Source organism: Acanthochromis polyacanthus, chromosome 15 (assembly GCF_021347895.1).
Source record: "Acanthochromis polyacanthus isolate Apoly-LR-REF ecotype Palm Island chromosome 15, KAUST_Apoly_ChrSc, whole genome shotgun sequence".
Classification (NCBI taxonomy): domain Eukaryota; kingdom Metazoa; phylum Chordata; class Actinopteri; family Pomacentridae; genus Acanthochromis; species Acanthochromis polyacanthus.
Genome location: NC_067127.1, coordinates 8,246,894 through 8,265,269, shown reverse-complemented (window position 1 = coordinate 8,265,269; position 18,376 = coordinate 8,246,894). Strand labels below are relative to the sequence as shown.

General features: G+C 39.9%; 2 protein-coding genes across 6 annotated transcripts in view; one reads left to right on the top strand and one right to left on the bottom strand.

The window, feature by feature from the left end:
- Window positions 1-12,658, top strand: part of cfap43 (cilia and flagella associated protein 43) — a 28,418-nt gene extending 15,760 nt beyond the window's left edge. For all 4 annotated transcript variants that reach the window (XM_051959958.1, XM_051959957.1, XM_051959959.1 and 1 more), the window contains 26 exons: window positions 66-215; window positions 1,734-1,894; window positions 2,067-2,231; window positions 2,315-2,445; window positions 3,370-3,535; window positions 4,097-4,204; window positions 4,710-4,787; window positions 5,351-5,458; window positions 5,538-5,642; window positions 5,738-5,854; window positions 6,339-6,524; window positions 6,742-6,948; window positions 7,114-7,200; window positions 7,448-7,528; window positions 8,626-8,754; window positions 8,848-8,967; window positions 9,066-9,173; window positions 9,403-9,489; window positions 9,572-9,660; window positions 9,772-9,982; window positions 10,219-10,331; window positions 10,466-10,625; window positions 10,806-10,976; window positions 11,949-12,029; window positions 12,105-12,258; window positions 12,354-12,658. In XM_051959958.1, the coding sequence (XP_051815918.1) occupies window positions 66-215; window positions 1,734-1,894; window positions 2,067-2,231; window positions 2,315-2,445; window positions 3,370-3,535; window positions 4,097-4,204; window positions 4,710-4,787; window positions 5,351-5,458; window positions 5,538-5,642; window positions 5,738-5,854; window positions 6,339-6,524; window positions 6,742-6,948; window positions 7,114-7,200; window positions 7,448-7,528; window positions 8,626-8,754; window positions 8,848-8,967; window positions 9,066-9,173; window positions 9,403-9,489; window positions 9,572-9,660; window positions 9,772-9,982; window positions 10,219-10,331; window positions 10,466-10,625; window positions 10,806-10,976; window positions 11,949-12,029; window positions 12,105-12,258; window positions 12,354-12,529 (3,449 nt within the window). In that variant the 3' untranslated portion in view covers window positions 12,530-12,658. The remainder of the gene's footprint in view (window positions 1-65; window positions 216-1,733; window positions 1,895-2,066; window positions 2,232-2,314; window positions 2,446-3,369; window positions 3,536-4,096; window positions 4,205-4,709; window positions 4,788-5,350; window positions 5,459-5,537; window positions 5,643-5,737; window positions 5,855-6,338; window positions 6,525-6,741; window positions 6,949-7,113; window positions 7,201-7,447; window positions 7,529-8,625; window positions 8,755-8,847; window positions 8,968-9,065; window positions 9,174-9,402; window positions 9,490-9,571; window positions 9,661-9,771; window positions 9,983-10,218; window positions 10,332-10,465; window positions 10,626-10,805; window positions 10,977-11,948; window positions 12,030-12,104; window positions 12,259-12,353) is intronic.
- sfr1 (SWI5-dependent homologous recombination repair protein 1) lies at window positions 12,543-14,546 on the bottom strand. Of its 2 annotated transcripts, none has more exons than XM_022186940.2 (3): window positions 13,516-14,546; window positions 13,024-13,368; window positions 12,543-12,924 (listed from the first exon to the last, which is right to left on the bottom strand). In XM_022186940.2, exons 1-3 carry the CDS (start codon window positions 13,603-13,605, stop codon window positions 12,736-12,738), a joined length of 624 nt encoding a protein of 207 aa, XP_022042632.2. In that variant the 5' UTR covers window positions 13,606-14,546; the 3' UTR covers window positions 12,543-12,735. The 2 variants fall into 2 exon arrangements, with proteins under 2 accessions (XP_022042632.2, XP_022042624.2); XM_022186932.2 differs by having other exon boundaries at window positions 13,024-13,371; window positions 13,516-14,541.
- Between the last annotated feature and the right edge of the window lie 3,830 nt (window positions 14,547-18,376).

Below are 18,376 nucleotides of genomic sequence, written 5' to 3'. Positions count from 1 at the left end.
CTAAGAACTGATGCATAGATTTATAGCAATATATTGTCCTATTATTGTGTGATTTTCTTTTCCAGTTATTCCTGGACGTATTTTGTCACTTTCCACTCAGTACATCAGGGACTGTCAGAAGGTCAAAGTTCTTACACTGTGTGCTGGACAAGAGGACAGAAATCAGGAAGGCAGTCTGCTCACAGTGCTCTGTCTGCCTACAGGGAACCTTGCAGGTACAGCACCGATGGAGTCGATGAATTTCAGACTTAATCTATAGATTTTTAGAAGCATTTTAGAAATTGCTCAGAAGTTGTTTTCAGCCCTTTACACCTAAGGTTGTTTTTTAAACTTTTACCCTCACAAAGCATGAGCAAACTTGGGCTCTGTGATGAGAGACACTTGGGAGAAGTTCGAATGCATTAAGTCTCAAAAACAATCCAATCAAAACTCCAAATTAGAGAGTAAATAACAGTCTTTTACTCATGAGTCAGTATCATTGGTGTTTTTGAACCAGCTCTAAAAAGATTTCAGCTGCAACACCAAATTTGATGCAACAGAAATTAGACACAATAAATCTTGCATCAGTATTATCATAGCAGTACCAAGCACCTTCTTCAATGAATGAAAAACATTTGAAAAATTGGCACCAATTATGTTTGTGTAACAGACGTGACCTGGACCAGGTACAGGGTCCTCCAAGGTAAAAGAGGTCAAATCAGAACGCAAGTTATCGTAAAATTACCTGTCATCCATCAGGAAAAGAGTGAGCGATGAGTAATAGATAATCTGAATGCTCTGGTGGGGCTATAGGCAATATGAGGCTCTTATGTCTGACACATTAATCATAAAAATCATGAGGTGTTGACTGAGCAATTCAACAAATTCAAGCAGAGACTAGGGAGGTCCACCCGCATACTTTACAACAGCAGGAGAAAGGTAAGAATTTATTTCACAACGAGCAGATGATGAATCATCTCCTGTAGGCGAGGAGGATTTTGAAGGGTGATTGGCGGAATTAAGCCAAATTCAAGATTTGCGTGTCACTTGGTGCCCTGTATTTTACTTTACTTCCAGAAAACAATAGAGTCTCTATCTACTGTCTACTGGGATTCTACTACTCCTTCTGTTTTCATTGTTTTAAGCCCACAAATATAGTTTATCTGAGGAGATGCTTCAACAGTAGACTTCAATTTTGTCTCGATAAAGACAACCACAAGCACTTACCAGGACATTTTTGTGTCCAAATGTTTAGACTTGTCGTTAACATTGTTAAAAAGAGGAGCTGAGTGCTTAATGCCCTTTGTTTATACAGCAGCCTGGGAAACTGTGTTGAAAGGCACGGACCATGACACAGAGAAATATCTAGAGGAAAGTGCAAATTCTAAGCCAAGGGTGTGGTCAGAGTCACCAGTTGCACCACCCAAAAGTTATATAACTTAAACATATGACTCTGGTGTATCATCTATGTGATAATCTGATAGCTAGTTAAAGTCACCAGTAGCAGCTGATGATGATTCACTACAATTGAAGATAAAAAATGTGGTTGATAGACTGCATTCTTTAACAATGTTTATAGAGATATTTTATTGACTATTTTCTGTGACACAGCACTTCTGTGGTGCAAACAGAAGCGCAAAGGCCAGCTTCTGAAGAAACCCTCAGTAGCAGTGCTTGTATGTAGATATGTGGAATTACAGTCATATATTTATCTGCTTCCCTTCACATGTTACAATGCCTCTGCTGTCCTGCAGGTCCAGATTGTGTAGATCAACATGGGTGTCTGTCCACTCGCTTCCTCGAAGTATTCAGATACAAAGTGCATCATCCACTTACATCCTGTGTTCTGGGAGTCAGTGAAGTCTTCGCTTACTGCCACAAGAATAAAACACTCCAGCGATTTCAGCTTCCTGAGGTTTGCTGCCATCTAATGTGCTCAGAATTATTTGTTTTTGTAAAAAAAAAAAAAAAAGTAAAGCATCACAGTGAGTTTTTCCAAATATAAATAGAAAGGGAAGGTATGTGTTCTTAATCTTTGTTTTAATGTATAGTAAAGCACTACCCTGCTCCCTGATTAATCTCCTCAGGTCACAGACCATTTCTCCAGCCAACAGGTGGTCGAGCTGAAACCAAACCAGGAAGTGAGAGGTCATCTGCTGGGCCCTGCCTCTCTCGTTTTGTCTCCTCATCGCTTATGGTTGGCTTCTGTAGGCCAAGATGGTTTACTACGGATTAGAGAAACTGCTTGCATGGTAGGAACTCATTTCATAATTTTTTTCTTGTGAACATTTTGATTTTTGTTTTAATTTTCTGTGGACTAATATTACACCTTCAGGATCGGTACATCGAGCTTCAATGTCATTCGTTCCGTCTTGGTGGAGTCCAGAGTGTGTCTTTCTCCGCAGACGGCCTCACACTCCTCACCACCGGCTTCAAAGATGGCTCTCTTTTCTGTATGAGTCTCAGGTAAAGCAGCTTGCCGTGCCTACACAATGCACAGCTGTGAACAGTAGAGGGAACTGTTGCTCACTGTTGCACTTTGCAGTTTCATGTCGTTCATATAAAACAATGCATTTCCTCTGTTGCCACTGGCAGTGAGAGACAGTCATAAACACATACATGAATGTCCTGTGAGAGAAAGGTCCGAGGGAATCATGACCATAACTCACAGGAAGACAAAGATTTAATAAAACTCACAGCACAATCTTTCCACTGAGCAACATCCCACGTACATTCCACATCTACCTCCTCTGCCTGCTCCTGCACGCTTTACTGCTGTTTTACTATTCCAGGAATTGTTTTAGTGTAGTTTTTTCATGCGTTTGTTGGTTTACTTTGTGACTGATCTACTGCCTGCTTACAAAGATCACAATGTGAGAGTTTAAGACATGTTTAGTGATATTTTGTACTTTTCTTCTTCGTAACGCATCGAGAGAAAAGACTAAATATTGTCTGTGCCGACAAAGCAGGATGTAAGTTATTCCTCAGAGTAACAAAGATCCATTGTTGCCCAAAAACTAATAAATGGATTAATCATTTAGTCACACTGGCACGTGTTCTTTTGTTTTGATCAACGTGAGCCCTGTAGTTTACTTTAGTCGGCCCCGTGTGCACAGTTCTGCCACCGCTGATACGCATCAGCTAAAAATATTTCCTAGCAAATACACTATTTACTTCTGTTTGAGTAACATGTGTTTTAAAATCTAACTAAATGTTTGTGGCACATTCCCATATAAAATGAGTTTGAGGCTGAGTGCTGCAGATGAGGGAAAGATGTCAGTAATTATAGAGAAACGGGTTCTGTTGGGTTTCAGTGTTTTCACAGGAAAGCAACTAATAAATACCTTCACATATTTTATTGTGTATTTTTTTTTCCATCACTCCATGCAGAATTAAAGATGTGGATACTGGCAAGGTGAATGAAGCTACTCAATACAGTCAATCTATGGCACATTTGTTGAAGAACATATTCAATGCAGAAAACCCCGTCCTCATTGGCTTTCCTGTGTGGGGCCAAGAAACTCCTGCCAGCGCTGAAAAACCAGAGGAACGTGAGGTATGAAATATTCCATTTTATTCTGTTTAACTGTAAATCAATACTACAAGACAATGTACAAACTATGTGGGTGTTTTTGAAAGATTTAACAGTGCATTACAACTGCAGAAAATGCTGCAGCTCATTTTCCATGTAATAAATTGCATTAACGCTGTAGTGTTCTTGGTGCTGTAGTTACACTGACTTTCTCAGATTTAGTCACTCCTCACTGCTATTAGTGCTGTGGAAAAAAGTAGTTCGAGAACCTCAAATTACAAATTACAGCCTCCAAAAACTGAAGCAATGCCTCTCTAAAACTGCTTGAGCAAGAACATTGTATTAAAGACTTAAAAATAATCCAGCAGATTAAATTGTTATTGTAAGTAAAGTGTGAGGAGATACATGTGAATTAGTTTGCTTCCGAGCCGTTTTCAACCAACATGTTGCATTCTTAATTAGAGCAAAGTGGTATAAATCTTATATTGGTTTACTCAGTTTGCCTCATACATAAACAGTTAACTAAACTAACAGTTTAGCAATGCATCTGTGTTATTTTCCATACGTGCTGTCAACACTTTGAAGGTCAGTGGAGGAACGTCTGTGGATGTGACCGAACAAGATGAGAGTTATAGCAGCCTGCCGTGTGCTCCCCCTTCACATCCCACCTGGCTGGAACGCAGGCGAGAGGCAGTCAGTGACTAACACACTGTGATATTTGTGAGGGTGGCATGAGATGTGGATAACGTTAACTGTAGAGCTTGCAGATGAGGGGATTACGAAAGTGCCCTTTTGCACCTGTGTGTGATATCTTGTTCCGAAAACAGCTGTGTTGTTTTTGGCACACAGCCGGTCTGTGCAACAGTTTGATTTATCGCCACTTACAGAGTGAGAAAGTCAACCAATTACTAAGTGGTACTATGGTACTATAAAGCAGATAAGCATCTGTAAGATCCTGTCCGTTACATCGTCACCTGACAGCGCTTCCTGATAACAATAAGTTGATATTTCAGGTGTGGCAGGTGTTTGAATTGTTGGTTTTACACCTGTTCTGCAACTACATGTGGGAAAGAGGCACTTTCCAGTCTGCTTTTATGCTACGCTGAAATGAAATGTGAGTTTGTTAAAATAATTGTTAGAAAAGTATTTTCATTTTTCCTGTGAATCGACAGTTTGTCATTCTGTATATTGTGAACAGATTATAAAAGAAGACAATGAGAAATATTCTGAGACGAAGAAAAACCTGAGAGACGCCATCAAAGAGTTACGTGATGCTGTAAGTGGGTTTTATTCATTTGCAATTTTTTTTTTTTTTTTGCAATCCTACAGAATTCTTGAGCAGGGCAAAATTATCAGAGCAAAACTTTAAACCTGACAACATCCCACTGTGCACAAAACAAAAACTCTGTATCTGTGTGTGTTTTTCAGTTCAATAAGACTTCCTGTACCTGCGCTTAAACATACACACACAGTGAAGTAATCTGAAATAAAAAAAATGTTTTTACTCAAACTGAAGCACTCAGGAGCTGTGATTTAAAGTAATAAATATATAAAAATAGAAATTATGCACATTAATTATTCAATGCATATATGAACAATGTTGTAAACCAGTGCTAATATCCCGTAATTTTAAGTCAAGTCTGCATCAAGAACATTTGACATTCTAGTTTTTTTTATTTCTTGCACATAGAGAATACTGTTTGTCAATTATTAAAAAAAAAAAATACATCAATGGACATTAGTTCAACAAACAAATTGCATGTGTATCACTGTTTTATAGAATAAAACACAAAAATGCACAACGATATAATTCCTAAACTGCATTTTCTGTGTGGTCAGATCCAGGAGATGGTACGTGAAAATGAGAACCTCCCAGAGCAACACTTCAACCTGGATGTTGAGGAGCAGAGGAGACTTGAGGCCATGGTGGAGCAGGAGGTCACAAAGGTAGTTTGCACACCCAAACATAAATGCAATGAACTTTTAATTCTGCTTTGAGGTGACTCTTAACATCCTCACTTTAAAGGTGAGGTCGGACATTGAATGGGACATTATAGAAAAATGTTACCTCCGTGACGTCCTAAAGAGAGAATGCTGGGATTCTGTGAAGGTCAAAGGCAGAGCCATTAAGGTAAGACAAGCACTGAAGTGTCAAGCTAATGAGTGTTATGGTTCTTAGTGAACACAGCATGCTTTTTCTGTCTAAGTCATCTATGTCTCTTGCAGGCCTTTCACTCCGAAATTGAGGTGCAGAACTTTCCCCTGAAAGAGTACACAGAGAAAGAGTTGGAGAACCTTCGCCGGGTGGAGAACATCAGGAAGCTTGAAAAGGCTGCCTGCACCGTAAGCAAACCTGCTCCACAGACTGTGGTTTTAAATTCTGATTGACACTGCAAAGAAAAGCACATGTGATGAATTAGAATCAATTAAACCATATGTTTACTGTTTTGAATGTGACACAGAAATGCAGCGACGCAACATTTTCTAAAAGCTGTGACAACGCAGCCTCTTCCGCTTTACACTCCCTGAAAATACATTTTATGGCAAAACCGTTCAAGTCAAAGCAAGTTTATTGCTGGAAAATAATTTGATGCTTTGAATCACAGTCCTTCGTCTGACCTTTGACTGCTGAAGCTTTTAGAAATGCTTGAACACGTTCCAGTCCACCAGTGAAGAATCTGTTGGAGATTTATGGCTGTGTGGCTAAAACTAAGTTGTTACGATAGTTTCCTCCACTGCAATATTCTTTGGGTAGAGTTTATAATCTTACGGCCACAGATTCGATGCTCAGTGTTTATCTCAGCCCGCTTGTTTCTCCACCTTACAGCTGCAGCTCAGCACCCTGAAGAAAAGCGCACAAGAGGAAGAGCAGGGCAGGGAAGGCCACGAGGCAGAGAACGCTGCTCTGACAGGAAGCTTCTCCTCTCAGTTGGGATTTTCAAACCCTTACATCTACGATCAATTCAGCCTGCAAACCACAGAACAGCGGATCAACCAGATAACTTTGCTACAGGTGGGAGCCTGTTCCAAAAACTGTCAGATGTCAGCAAAAACTAATTAATGACACCCTTATATTGTACAGTGCTTCAAATAAGTGGGTATAAGAACTGACTCAGACATTCATGTGAACTCTTGCTGCAGAACAAATTTTACCTAGTACGTCAATAAAGATGGCCTCCAACCTTGAATTCATGATCATAAATTTTCATTTTCTTCGTCTGTGACTTCAGGATGTGATTTATCGCATCAAGACGGCCTTCAACGCTGACTTTGAGGTGCTGCACAGGCAGAAGGTGCAGGAGCTCAAACGTGTGAAAGACAGGAACAGACTGATCAGGGAAATGATGCTGGAGCTGGACATAAACATGGAGCTGTGGGAGCCGAGCCTGACCGACAGCGAGTGGCCAGAGAGGCTGCTCACCGTGGACGACTCTGAGGTTACTGTCCTCAAGAAACATCTAATCAGTTGACGAAGTTCACAGACAGTTCAACAAACAAAGCGTACATGCCGCACTGCTCTGCGGCTTGTTTGTTTTTCTTGCCGAAATGTGAAATAGTTTGTGGTCATTGTCATATGAGATATCAACTTTGTCCCACTCTAGATTAAAGCAGAAAAGTACCTCACCCCAGAACAGAAAAAGGAGGAAGAGAGGAGGAAGCTGGAAGAGCAAAATCGTTTGGCTGCACAAGTATGCTGCTGTTATAATGTTTTTGTTTTTTAAGCCCTCTTTGTCCGTGTGAAGAAATTCTTCAAAAACTTCCATATCCAATTACTTCCTCCATGGTTAATACTGACAATAGTAAGAGAACATTTACCAGTCCAGAAATCTAGGAAATACATTTATGCTTTAATGGCACACAGAATATATAGCAAGTACAACATAAAAAAGTAGCTCAGTTATGCCTAATTGGTGATTTTTTGTCTTTCTGTTGTAGGATGATGATTGTAGAGAAAGAGCTCTGGATGACATGATGGAAGGAGTGCTTGAAGTGAAAAAGAAGGACATCTTGAAAATGGTGAAATGAAGAAAATTTTATAACTTTTTTTTTAGATTGTTTTTCTCTGAAATCAAATCTACTTACTAGTTTTATCAATTAATCAGGCCTGCAGATACAGCAGCACAATGTTCTCAGTTTTGCCTCTTTACATCACCACAACACACTGGAAATGCAATTGAAGCGTAGACTTTCAGATTTCATTTCAGTGGGTTCAGTGACAATAGTATACGTATGGTTGTTAGTGGAACTGGGTCACCAGTGTTTGCTGTGGATGTCACTGCTAGCAGATGTTACAGGATGAATTGTAAAGTGTGTACAGCAACACTCTCTGTTCAGATTCAGTCAGAACTCTCAGTACAGCTGGCTAATGACCCACAACACACCACAAAGACAACCCAAAAGTTTTTAAGGGCAAAGAAATGGAATGTTCTTAAATGGACAAGTCCCCCCGCAACCCGAATGAGCTGCTTTTCAGTTACTGAAGACAAAACTGGACACATAACGACACAAACAAGCGGCAACTAAAGGCAGCTGCAGAAAAGGCCTGGTGAAGCATCTCAGGGGAGGTATTTGGTGATCTCTGTGGGCTCCAATCTTCAGACAGTAGTTCAACAAAAAGGATTTGTGTTGAATATTTTATAGCTATGTTACTTTTCCAATTACCGGTATGTTTGAGCCTGTGCAAATAGAGAGCCTATATATATATTTAAAAAGCTGTAAATCCTAAAATGTTAATGCAGTGTTTTTGTTAAATCTCTTGAATCAAAACTGGAAATCTGCAGTTAAAAAACATTTTGATTGCTTCATTTCAAATCCATTGTGGTGCTGTACAGGGGCAAAATTACAGAAACTGTGTAACACTTATGGACCTGACTGTAATGAGAGCAAATCAGTTGTGAAAACAGTGAAAGAAAAACCTTTCTTAACTGCTGCAGTCAGTTTACAAAACTCAGAATGTCACTGTAGCAAAAAAGAACCTCTTGATTGACTCCCATTAATCTAATGATGCCTTGTTTAAATTTTTTTTCAACTTGAATTCTTTTCTGGGCAGTGCCAGTTGAATTAGACAAATCAGCACAAAGGGGCACATAGTTTCTATTGAATTTACTCCACAGGAAATACCTCCGCCTGAGTTTGTTTTAACCAAAGCTGACACTGACTGGAGTGAGGAGGAGAAAAAAGTCTTCAGAGAGTATGAAAAGAAAATGAAAGACCTCAATGAGGAAAAGGAAAAATACAAAAAGGTATTGCAGAGGATGCATTCACAGTTCTATCTTGGGTTGAGTAGAAATATGATGAAGTTCTGATCAGGGATCATTTGAACTCTGTAATTGCAGGCACTGAAAATTGAAATGAAAAAACTGCAAGACGCCACTAAGGACGCGGCTGAAGAGTTTGATGAAACTTTAAAAAAGTTGTTGGAGAAGAAAATAAACTATACGGTAGCTATATACCAGGTGAGGCAGCACACAGTCACACACATGTATACATGTAAAAGGCCTTCTTAAGCATCTTACAAAGTCCGCCTTAATATTATTTTTGCTGTATTTTACAGGAAGAGCTCAAGATTACCTGTCTCGTTGATTCAGTTCTCATAGAAGAGGAGATGACAAATCGAGAGCAGGAGCTCAAGCTCAAACTTGAAAAAATGTTGGCATACAAGGTCAGAGAACTCGTGCACAGTAATGCTATTGGAATTTATGGCTGCCAGCTTTAAAATCTGTTATTTGTGATAAAATGGCAGCAGTGTCCATCTAAATTCAGGTTCAAAACCTTCCCATCGCTCAGGCGTGTTTTGCAAGCACCAACTTGTGGGGCACGTTCATTTGTTTGACTTCAAGATCATTTCCCGTATATGCTTCTTTCTTCTCTTGGACATTTTTCTGTGACAGGATGTAACTGGAGAGGAGTTAAAGAGGCATGAACACCAAGTAGAGTCATTTCATGAGGCTTATGACAGGCTTGTAGCACAGGACAAAGTAAGTGAGCTGATACAAAGGTGGAATCATCATGACTGTAAGTGACAGTGGACAAAATATAATAACATCAATGTCTCCTAAGCTTCTAGACAAAGACTTCAAAAAGGAGTTCCCTGATGTCCCAGACCAAGTGGCTGATTCTCTCTATAAGCTGTTTAAACGTAGACCCAGGTTTGTCAAACAGCTGACTCATAGCTTCGTATGTATAAAAATTACATGATTTGATATGCACTAATTGTAAAGTATTTAGCACTTTCTGGAGACAGTCTTTTTATGCCTCAGGGTGCAAAAGATTAGGACTCAGACCGACAACACCTCCAAACCGTCTAAAGAGCCTCGTCTGTGTGGTTCTCTGGCGCCTGATGGGTTCGGCAAAATGCTTAAGGCCATGGAGGAGCTGGATGCTCCTGAAAATATACCAGAGGGCTTGAAACCATCGATTTGGGAGAGGTTCTGTCATGTCCGCCGAGCAAAAGTAGAGAGCGAGCAAAAGGTAATACAAGGACACCGAGAGTGAAACATTGGAAACGCAGAGAAACATCGCTCGTTCACTAAAATATATACAGATATGGAACTAATGTAACACTTGTAGCAAAGCCTGATACATTTTTTTACACAGTGACAGGGATTTTTAGTCCTACCCAACTCGTAAGCAGATTGGGCAATTATTTTATGCATTTTGTTCTGTTTTTGTATCTCTCCTCTCACTTTTGGACGCATCTGTTGCAGGTTAAAATGAGAGCTCTGACTCTTGCTGAGATGCAGGCGTTCCTACAGAGGAGGAGAGATGAGGATAAGGCGGCCCAACAGGAAACTAAAAATCTCTCTGAAGCACTCGAAAGGTAATTGAAATTGTAATAAACAAAACATGATAAAATGGCACTAAAGTTGTAAAATGACAGCTTGTCTCAGTAGTCACTCTGTTTCTCTGTGGAAGAATGATCCTTTTGTGGTTTTGCCGTCTTTTCTGCTTTAGTCTGCATAAAGAGAAGAACCAAAACCTGATGGACACTATGGTCCAGCTCATACTAAAACAGGGCCAGCTGGAGGTATCCACCACAGACCTGACTGCTGGATGCACTGGCTTCATTCTTTACCCTAGGAGTGTTGTAGACGACCTCAGAAAAGAAATCAGGGTTAGACTGACCCTCATTACGAGACAGATTCTTAAAAACAATGACTTACATTGTTATGATAGATCCATGCACAAAAGTACACTAGATAAACTTAAATCGCAATGTAAATGCAGCACTAGCAAATGATTTTCTTTCTAGTGGTTAATATGTGTGTCAAATTATGTTTATTTGCTTAATCAGACACTTGCAGAGCAGAAGATCGCCTCCATGGTGAGGTACAAAAATGTCCGTAAGGACCTGATCCAGCTGGAGTGGCAGCACAAGGTGATGAGGAAGCAGATAAACGATCTCAACGAGAAGGCGAGAGGCATCAAGATGTTACGACTGTCGGGGGAGCAACAGGACATGGCTGTAATGTGGATTCTAGCACATTTTAAGACTGCTTATCTTTCTTTCTATTCCAAATCCCTCTTTAATAACAAAGTTCCAGCATAGTAAACACACCTCACCCTAGATGACTCTGATATGCTAATTATATGTCAGAAGTTTCCATAAAGTTCAGCATCTGCTTGAAATACGCAAAAAATCTGTGTTTGGGGTTAAAGATTAGGCCGTTATGTGTTTCTGGCCAAACTTCAGTTGCTGATATCAAGGCAGGTATTTTGGTTTTGGCAGCGTCAGATGTTTTGCAAACAGAAAATTGTTACCATCCTCCAGTACAGACGGTAGATCTTTTATTGAAGACACACGCCCTATTCACACAAGCTCCGCACCCTGTTTTGTTCTTTTTTACCTTTTAAAACCCTTACCCAATAGCTGGAGTCCAGTTGAAAGATAATTCTTTGCCTTTATTCTGTTGTTCTGTTTTTTCAACATACAAGAAAGACAAAATCTTGTGTGCTTTATTTGTGCTTCAAGTGTTGATCTAAGGCGTAAATAATCAATTTAATTAAATACAGAGCACAGAAGCTGACGGGACGATGTTTTACTGTCAATAAGAATCCAGTATCCCCTTAACACGCATCAGAAAACACAAGAGATTTCATGAGTTAGTAATATTTTAAAAAATCACAGTTATTTTGGTTATCATGGCACATTTGTTTCCAGGCCTCAGTGCCAGTTTCCTACAGTAAAAAGGGTCAGGTAGTGCTGCTGTGGTGCAGCTCTCAGCTTCCTGTCATTGTTCGAGTCACTGAGAGAATAACTTAGAAGATAAACAAATTCACCCCGAGTGATCCTGAACATTTTCTGATAAAGGTTTTTTTTTTCCAAAACTGTTACGAGATCACTCATCAAAAGATCAAGAGCAGATAGAATGCACTTTATGTTGCTAATCTTTCAGTTCTCGCCTCATACAAGCCAGTTATTCCCTTTTCTTTCCAGTATCTCAGCAAGATGGCTCAAGACAGTCGCATGTCAGAGCAAGTTTCCAGTTTGGAGAAAAGTATAGCTTTAATGGAAAAGGTAACAAAAAAAACATAATGTGATCTTGTCAATCAGCTCTGTGTCGTTCAACTAATATATTATTCTCAATTTCAGACTCATCTACAAAACGTGCAGCAACGCATAAAAAAGACCGAACGGATTAACAGGCAGGCATCGATGAAAGCTGAGAAGAACTTAGTTTACGAACAGCAGCTTCCTGACATGCAGGTGACTGTGGCCGAGTTAAGACACATCTGTGGAGCGACAGGTGATAAAAACAGTCATTTCAGTTATAATTAAACACACTGCACGGGGGAGCTTTCCTCCTCTTCTGTCTAATCATACGGCCTGTTTGGTGTTCAGCTTTAGAGGACAACAAGGCAGCTGAAGCAGAAGAGCGCTACCGTGAAATTGTTAAGAAGAGCAACTTGGAGGACCTCGCCCGAGCGCAGGCAGAAGACCTGGATTTCCTGTGGGCAGAAGTTGAGCGTCTGACAAAGAAGAACTTTCCTTCACTGGATCAGCTGAAACACCACTGAGCAAAGACTTCAGTTCAACAGATAACTAATTTATTTACATTTTTCTTAGCAAGTAAAACTGAACATGACATGTGTAACTTAAGCTGTGAATGCAAACTGTAGCAGCAACAAGTAAAACTGATAACTGAGGATATTTGAAATGTGGCTCTTCCTCTGTAGTATTTTCATAAACTGATGGTACAAATGATGTGTTTCGAAGTCTATTATCAGGTAGAGAAGTCCTCCTCTGTGCGATCAAAGTGCAGAATGCCATCATCCAGACCGAAGAGGTCAATAAGCTCAGACAGGTCGGCCTTTCGTCCATCTATGGGGACATCTGACTGGAGCTCATAGAGGGCAGCTTGAGCACAGCTCCGCCACTTGTCAATCAAGGTTTGGAGCTGCGTTAAATCATTCTGGGGAGAAAGAGGGGAAATGTGTTACAAAAAATACCACTTTTACTTTATTTAACCAAACATAAATCCCATTATTTTTAATTTAAAGACAACTAATACCTTGCTTCTGTACATTTTCACCATCTTGAGCCTGCGAAGAGTCTCCATTTTGTCTTTGACCTCTTTTCTAAGTTGTTGTGCAAAGTCCTCAGTGGGGCGATGTGTTGGTTCAGGAACTGGTCCAGAAAACCTTTCACTCCCTGATTTTGCCTCATTTCTATTTACATCAACACCGTGCATAATGATTGAGGGATTATTAACGGTCTCCCCGGAATGTGCTGAAACTTGTCGTCCATCCTCCTCCTCCTCATCCACACAAAGGCGTTTAGCCACAGAGAGGGGCGAAGTGAAGGAGCGCCTTGATCTCTTCAGCCTCTCCTTCAGGGAATCACTCAGCTTTAGATGCTGCTGTGGGACAGCAGAGAAAAATGAATCATCAAGGGAAGCGTACGGACAGGTGATGATAATTAACGTTAGAGTATTAAAAGTTAGTCAACATGCTTTAGCAGATTTATGTAAGAGACTACATGCAAGCAATTAGCACTAACTTACCTTTTCCTCTTTATATTCACAGGGGCTTGACTCTGCTGAATAACAGAGTGAAGAAGGCTTTAATTTGGCAGATTTAGGAGTGATCTCCATCGGTGAAATTTGCAGTGACTCATGTAAACTAACGCAGTTAAACTTAGTTTGGCTCTCTATGTGAAGTTAGCCAAACAGGTATTATTAGCTAATCACCTATCTCTGTCTCAACAAACACGAAAATCGCCCCTGTAAACCCCAGACTATCATAGAAACTTCAACGAGTTTTCTTAAACGCTGTCGCAGTCAACCCTTGCTGTTTTCACACAAAGCTGACTAAAATATAAAAGTTCAAGCGATGTGAGATTTTTGTTTTTCCGTATTTTTGCGGCACAAAATCTTCGACCTCAGTGATTGGGCAGAATGTGATGACGTATTTACCGAAGAGAATATTGGGAAATGTAGTTGTCAGTGGCCTAAAAGAATAACTTTACAAGCAGATGTTTTCATGTTATTACGCAAACGCACACCGTTTCTTTTAGGGTTTTTTTTTGCCCCTCATTTTTAGTTTTTGTAAAGTTATATGTACCAAATGATTTTTGTGGTGCCTGTGATGAAATTAGAAGACAGTTTCTGAGCTTTAAAAACTACACATAGCCAACAAATCACTGTTCAATACAACACAACTAAATCAAATCAAAGAATAGCAATAAGCATGCTAGAGTGAAGTAGGGTTTTTGTTAAGATAAGACACTATTTGATAGGACTGTTCAAGAAATGGAGATACTTCTGTGCGTAACGGTGGCAGAAAGCAGAGGTGAATTTGTGGGCTTGTGGTCAGTTCTACTGTTTCTTGTTACCCCCGTTACTAGGGTCGAGTCATACAGTGATTCAGCTCTTCTCATCAGTTGATTCACCACATTTAAGGGACTTATTTATAACCCCTCCTGCCTGATCCAGCTGTCGGTTATTTGAGGTTGTTTTCAAACTTGTGCTGATGTCTTTTCTTTTTTCTTTAAAAAAAAAATCTCTGTCCTTTAGCTGTGGGGTGAAAGGTGTGAATTAAAACGGGATCCTGCTTGAACTTGAACATCGGCACTTGGCAGCATGATGTTACACACCCCAGGGACCTGGGGATTTTTAACATTTTATATGGATGAATCTTGCAGGGCTGAGAGATAAAGATAATTACTATGTGTGCGTCAGGAGACTGTTCTTCTTCTGTGCTCTTTTTTTCATCTTTTGAATAGCTGATAGAAAATACGATGCCTGCTCAGGAATAAGACATTAGGTATAGCATTAGTATGGGTTTACAGAATCTAGAGACTGTGTGAGACAGTGAGTGATGGTGCCAAGTCTTTCATGAAACATGGGTATATATGCCAAGCACTCAAAAATACGATCTCGTGCCATGTTTGTGCTGGCAATTAAATCCTGTCAGTGCATATATATAGGTCAACGGTAAGAGACTATCATCTATTTTATATCTACTGCAGTATTCTGTGGTAATTAAGCAGTATGTTGGGAGGAAGATTCAGCTTTTCCCCTCCTTTTACACCTGAAGGAGACGTGATTATCGCATGCACAGACTGCAGTGGTGCCATTTGATTTTGTTGGCTGAGAAGGTGGTTTGTATTTTGGATTAGCAGGTTATTTTAATTTCCACATGATACTCTATCTAATCTACTGTTGCGATGTTGGTGCTTTCCCTTTAAAATGGTGCCAGTGTGTCTCATCTACAAATGAAAATCTGTAAACTAGAATTTGGCTTCATCTGTAAGACACAGCATCAAAATTTACTCAAAATGCAGGTTCTGGTGCACAATAATAGAGAATGCAAATAAAGACACTGAAAGCCAACTGGCACATGGCGAAGTTGAGCTTTTTTAGGCCCCTTGGTGTTAGATATGGGAGACATTCTTCACAGGAGACATTCTGACTTGTCATAATAAGAAACATATGGTGGCTATTAATATAATGAACGTATGCAGTGTGACAGTGACTCAGTATGTGCAGCTAAATGGAGCTCAGCATCAGTAACTGTAATAATTACACCTGTGCTTTTTTACCGTAAGATGGCATCATTTCTGTGCTGTAAAAGGCCTGTAACTTAGGATTTAAAAATAAAGCGTTTTCGAAATAGCAGTTTGACCTTCAGCCTAATGATTTTTGGGCCAGTTGGATGATTGCGGTTGTTGTACAGCTTTGTTCCCCTCTGAATGAGAGATCTGACCTGTTTCATGGTCAAAGAGGGAAGTGCTGACCACTTCCATCAAAACCTGCATTCCCTTCAGTAATGATAGTCTTTTCGTTTTGTCAGATATGTGCTTCTTTATGTGCTGAACCTCTTTGCGTTGATGTTGCATTAACTGCCTGCAACTGATGATTCTTTTCATGTAACTTACAGTGAATCATCTCATTATTTTCCCAATTAATTGACCATTTTGCAACTGGATTGTTTGTAAGTAGATGTTCTACCTCTTTTGTACAGTTTTCCTGTGGGAAAGGAGCAGCCAGCTTTTTACATGACATTTTTTCAAACCACTAGTTATTATCAGAATTAATGAAGATCCCCACTGAGAGATCTTGTTTTGTTTTTTTAAATATCCAATGCAACTCAAAAGCTGACCAGCTTAAGATAAGATTTAGTCACATGATCCACACAGGAGTTAGTACTGATTCATAACCATTGTTTCTGATGACGGCAGGCATGCTCTCCACCAGCTTCTGACACTGTTTTGCTGTCACAGCAGCCCAAATCCTATTGCACAAATTCAAACAAATTTGCTTTGCTTTTGGGCTTGTGGGTCTCCATTTTGCGTTTCATGATTTTCCCACAGGTTTTCAATTGGATTTAGATTTAGTGATTAAGCAGGTCTAGGCAAGGTTAAAATGTTCTTGTTCTCCATCCATGCTTGAACTGACTTGCCGGTCTTTCCTCTGCCTTTCGTTGATGAAGGGCTTCTTCCTGCCCTGTGTGACTTCAAACCAGCTTCAAGAGGTCAGTTTCCAACTGTCCTTGCCGAACAAGTCACATTTCTCCACAGTGCCCACTCATTTTAAATGTCCCTGGAGGTCTGACGACGATTACTGACACAGGAACAGATGAGTGACGGTTATCTGGTGAGTAGAACAACGTTTCCTGCTGCGACCAGCTAGGAGTTTAGTCGTACCATGTTGGGCTTGTTTTTTTCTTGGCATAATGAATGGCTGTCTTGTAGATTTTCAGTGTTTTTGCTACCTGTCTCTCACTCATGCCAGTTTCCAGCAGTGCCAAGACGACTGCCTTTGTGGCTTCACAACTTCTGAGTTGTGCTACGGCTTGAATGTAAGCAATAAACCACTCCAGGCCTTTACATGTGCAGTGCTGCTTATGACATGAAGTGGCCTCTTATGTACCCTGGGAATACAATTACGCTTAAGCATGTCAAACAAGACATAAAGTAATATATAATCAGCTGCATTTTTTGTCGTGTTCATTGTATTCTTCAGGTAATATACCTTTAGGCATTGAAAGAAACAAGAAACTATCTATCTATCTATCTATCTATCTATCTATCTATCTATCTATCTATCTATCTATCTATCTATCTATCTATCTATCTATCTATCTATCTATCTATCTATCTATCTATCTATCTATCTAGTATAAAAATATATTTGGAATCGACAGTTCTATCTATAAAATGTCACCTTTAAGGTTTCCTATGGCCCTATGGTGGTAACAATTCACACATTTTGTCTGATTAGGACTCAGAAGCCCCAAAAATGTTCAATTTACTATAATAGGAGACAAAGAAAAGCAGTAACAGAACTTTTTTTATTTACTTTGACAAAGCGTCAGTGCTCCAAATAATGACTGCTTACTTCAAACTTTGCTGTTTCACCTCGAAACTATTCCAAGTGCAAACCAAATCAGATCAACAGAGGTTTAAAAATAAATAATTACACGCTCTCTTCAAAATGTGTCTGCACTTTCTCTCAGGAAAGAAATGTGCTCCTGGAATTTATTTATCATAGCAGAGAGTTTAACTCCTTATACAGAGTGATGTACTTGAAATGATAAACTTGAGCCTTATGTCCAACGTGTCTGTTCACTATAAATTATGTTTTAGGGTTAACAATAAACTAGTTGGAGAGAAATCATGCCCGCGGGCCATTTCAGCAACATATTCCCTCACAACCCACACTTCCAAACAATATTTACTCAATCAGGGCTGGTATTGTAGCACCAGGCTGTCTGTTTTACCCGAGGTAAACTTGTGGTTTCTCTACAACATTCTGCTGTGAAGATTCACAAAGAATCATTAGTGTTCATGACACATTATCTTGATTAAACCCTGAATGATTAACAAGTGTTTGACAATTTAATGTGCTTCTCTAGAGCCGTTTGAAGCCCTCATTCTGGAGAAATAATGAAGCCTTATCAGGAGAAGCCTCAATGCAAACTCGAGTGTGTTTCATCCAAAAGAAATCTTCACACGGAAGTCAGTTCCTTCTTTTCTTGTACTTTTTTTCCTCCCCACCCTCCCGGAATCTGTTGCTTTCCGTTAAGATTTATTCAAACTCGCACATAGATGTGAGCGGAGCAGCTCCTCCTCCTGTTTTCACTGTCCTTGGGGCCATTTGTTTTCCATCATTTGAGCAGATTAGAGTCATACTGTGCCGTGACTCATGCTGGGTGGGTGGATGTCTGCACAGGGTGTGGTGGGTGAGGGAGCCTACTGGTGCTTGTGGCTGCCAGTGGAGGAATAAAAGCATCTAATTTGGCTCGAAATTGCATAAATGTAAATGAATGGATGCATAGTGGGGACTTCTGTTTTATTATTATGATCATACGGTTTTAAAATACAGCTACTCATTTAGGGGGGTGTGCATATGGGATCATCTG